The 3,620-nt window shown below is 35.6% G+C and overlaps 1 protein-coding gene across 2 annotated transcripts in view; it reads right to left on the bottom strand.

Moving 5' to 3' along the window:
* LOC8075464 (jmjC domain-containing protein 4) overlaps positions 1–3,620 on the bottom strand; it is a 6,158-nt gene continuing 2,538 nt past the window's right edge. The window contains exons 5-9 of one of the 2 annotated variants that reach the window (XM_021455384.1): positions 2,847–2,916; positions 2,692–2,772; positions 1,067–1,123; positions 878–970; positions 1–787 (exon numbers count right to left, since the gene is read on the bottom strand). In XM_021455384.1, coding sequence (XP_021311059.1) covers positions 782–787; positions 878–970; positions 1,067–1,123; positions 2,692–2,772; positions 2,847–2,916 — 307 coding nt within the window. In that variant the 3' untranslated portion in view covers positions 1–781. Of the gene's footprint in view, positions 788–877; positions 990–1,066; positions 1,124–2,691; positions 2,773–2,846; positions 2,917–3,620 lie in introns of both variants that reach the window. The other variant, XM_021455383.1, reaches the window with a different exon arrangement.

The raw sequence follows: 3,620 nt of genomic DNA, 5'->3' as shown, positions 1-3,620 counted from the left end.
TGATTTGACCAATGATTAGTTCCTTAGTTACATCTTTTACATGGAGGACTTTAACAGTCCGATTGCCATGGAAGGGCAATCTCTTGACCTTCCAATTTTATGCACAATCTCGCATCAGAAAAAAATGTTGTAGGTTCTATCACGAAAGGTAAGCACTGCAAAGACAAACAATGGGGATGCAATGCACAGTTGTCCTTCCAGTTGACAGGCTGTGAATATCCACAAGCTATTAAGTATCCCATCATATCTGATGAATAAGGATTCATGCAATCACAGGTTTACAGTGCTAGATACACTAAAACTTATCCATCAGAGAGAGCACTATCAATTAGTCTCACCAAATCCTCAGGTCCACAAACTTCATCAACCAAAGAAGTAATGTGATCAACAACATTGCAATCAGATTTCAAGCAGATCACCGACGAACAGCCCTTCAGATATGAGGTCGAAGATTTGACGCTTCTTTGACCTCTGTCTATGTGGTCATATGCCTTCGACAGTGTCATTGATAGCCTTCTGAAACTCTCCTCTTCTAATATTTGTTTGATATTAGAGAAAGCACTGCGGTTATCTTCCGAGATACTACAAAGATGATTCTCAGTAGTAAAAGCCTCTGTAGTTGCCATTTTTGATGCAACATTACGAATTGATGTCAGATTGTAGACCAAATGGTGTACAGTTTCTGTTGACAAGGTTGCAACCTCTGGCTGCTGAAGATGGTATAGCTCAATTACATTGGCTAAGGCAAACCGCACTATGAAAACAAAGAAATCATAGAAGTTCATGCCTGAAAATAGTTCCAACAGGATGTTATGAGAAGCTAAACAAGGCATTTTCTTCTTGTTCATGTGATTATTATAGGTACTGGAATATTTACCTGTATTAGCTGCCAAGTTCCGTTGACAAAGTCCTTCAAAATCATCACATATATCTCGAATGTCTTCAATATATTCTTTTGCAACTTTGTAGTCTTCATAAAGCAAGTTCCACTAAATCAGGAGAGTATTATAAGGAATGAAATCTTGTTATTCTACAACTTAACTCGATAAAAAAAGCAAATACTCACCACCCAGTGTAGGTTGTAGGCATTAAACCAATTATGATTTATAGATATAGTATCCTCCTGTAGTAATTACCACAAATAGGAAAAACACATGAGTTTAGCCACTAGTAGTACACTAATAGTAACCGACACAATTATTTAAACAAATATTGTACAAGGAAGAACCCAAGGAAATCAAGACATAAATGAATGCACTGCCATTTGAAATATCCTTCAGATAGATCTACAATAATAATGTTAACTGATAATAAATACTTCTAACATAATTTCACTAACTAAAATTTAGTTGTTGGGAGTAAAATGTTCTTCATATTGACTAACCATTGCATCATATAAATGCCAGGGGAAATGATTCAAAGTTCCTCCAAGGACATGGTTCCAGCAGCAACGACAGCATGAAAGTGCAGAATGCACAAAGATGTGTTGCCTCAGTTGTTCTTTATCATCTCGCAATCAAGAAGTTGCATGCATATCTCATAATTTGGCAACTATCATGATTTTTTTCTCTCTTTTGGATCGTCCATATTAGTTTCTTAAAAAAAACTCAACCAACATAATCTCACTAACTACAGTTTAGTTATTGGAAGTAAAATGTCATTCAAATTGATTTGGATCAGTTCAAATGCCAAGGGAAATGATTCGTTCTTCCATGGATATGGGCCCAGCAGCAACCACAGCATGGAAGTGCACAATGCATAAAGATGTGTTGTCTCAGTTGTTTTGAAGATCATTTCTTAATTTAGAAGTTGCATGGATATCTCCTAATTTAGCAATTTATCATGACTAGTTTCTTACCTCCACCATTCCAAATTATAGTTCACTTTAGTTTTGTTATAGTCAAACTCATCTAACTTTAAACAAGTTACTAGAAAAATGCACCAACATCTAGAATATCAAATTAGCTTCATTAAATTTTCCACGAAATGTCTTGGTAGTGTGTTTATTAAACTAGTATATGTTAATATAATTTTCTAAAAACTTGGTCAAAAAGTTAGAGAAGTTTGACTTAGGGCAACGCTAAAGTTAACTAATTTGGAACAGAGGGAGTAGTGATCAAGTCGTGCTCCATCCATATAAGGATAGGATAGCATCATTTACGAGTTCACGTGCGACCAATGGGAATGAACAGTCTTGGGACTTCTGAAGTTTTCTCCCACGTCAGTTGCCTTCCCTCATCTATTGTCAGCCTCTCTCTGTTCTAGTGTAGTAGTGTCTCAACCCATAAAACCCCACTGTCCTAGCCCTCTTCTGCATGATAGTTACTCATCATAGATTGCATATAGTTTCAAACCCCATGAATGGGAACAGTATGACAAACCCTTCCATTTGTTTCGGTAGAACAAAGTGTGTATCAGATAGACACCACCCTCAAAGTAAGAGGATGATAACTCCAATACCCATGTTGGACAAAATTTGATCAAAGCAGATACACATGCCAGTTGGTCACTGTTAGGTGGAAGATATTTTGAAAATGTCTAGTAAATTAAAACGTTTAGTGTATCAACCAAATCTGATCCAAAGGCCATGATGGATAGTTCACATTATCCTATTCCGTCCCTATTTAATCCAATGTAGAATGCATAACACCCAACCGGAACATCATATCTCAAATAACAAATGATAGTTACCAGGTTATGGACTTGGTGATACCATCCACTGGGAACAAATATGATTTCATTCTGCTCTTGAATGCATTCTAGCCATTCAGTCTACAAAAGAAACTTCATAAAATTAACTTTCAAAAAAGGACACTAAGAGAGAGGGAGGGGGGGAGGGAGAAGACCTTACTAAATTCAGGAAACTGCTTTTCAGAAACATCATCATGCAAGTTATAGACGGAGGATCTCATGTTCCTACATGGCATAATCAACAACCACTGATCATGTAACAGTAGAAAGTACAAAAATATATACCAAACATCATTCCACAATGTATTATGTTTCTTTTGAATAATGCAAAAGTTCTATGTAAAAGTTGCAACGATGCTTTAATGGTTACTTCCCATTTGCACCTAACAGGCTCACTTGTCATGTTCTCATTAATCCATTCTACATCAACTAATAGTACCAAACTCATTTTTACCTAACAATAATATAAAGGATTAAGTCCACTTTTAGCCCCTCAACTATTGGCCGAGTTTAATTTTAGCCTTTAACTACAAAACCGTCTGTTTTTCACCCTCAACTATCAAAACCGGTCACTTTTAGCACCGGAGAAAGGACAGGGCGGTTTTGAGCAACTTTGAGTGGTTTTTCTTTTTTCTTTTCGATGGGTAAACCTGTGAATTTCATAGTAGATTGTTTGAGCATGGTAAATTCATCAAATTTTTTGGTTAGCCTTGTCATGATGTTTTCTATGAAGGAAAAATATGAAACTATAAAAATAAGTAGTGTTTTTATGCTAAAAAATTAGCTCTTTTAATTAATAAATGTATGTTCTGATTTTTTTAGGATAATATATATATCCTATGATCATGAAACTTTTTGCATAACTGTTTTATACTAAGATAGATCTTCACGAAAAGTTTGAGATTAATTTGATGATGGTTGCTTATATC

This window comes from Sorghum bicolor, chromosome 3 (assembly GCF_000003195.3).
Source record: "Sorghum bicolor cultivar BTx623 chromosome 3, Sorghum_bicolor_NCBIv3, whole genome shotgun sequence".
Taxonomy (NCBI): Eukaryota; Viridiplantae; Streptophyta; class Magnoliopsida; order Poales; family Poaceae; genus Sorghum; species Sorghum bicolor.
This window is presented reverse-complemented; position numbering and strand designations above follow the sequence as displayed.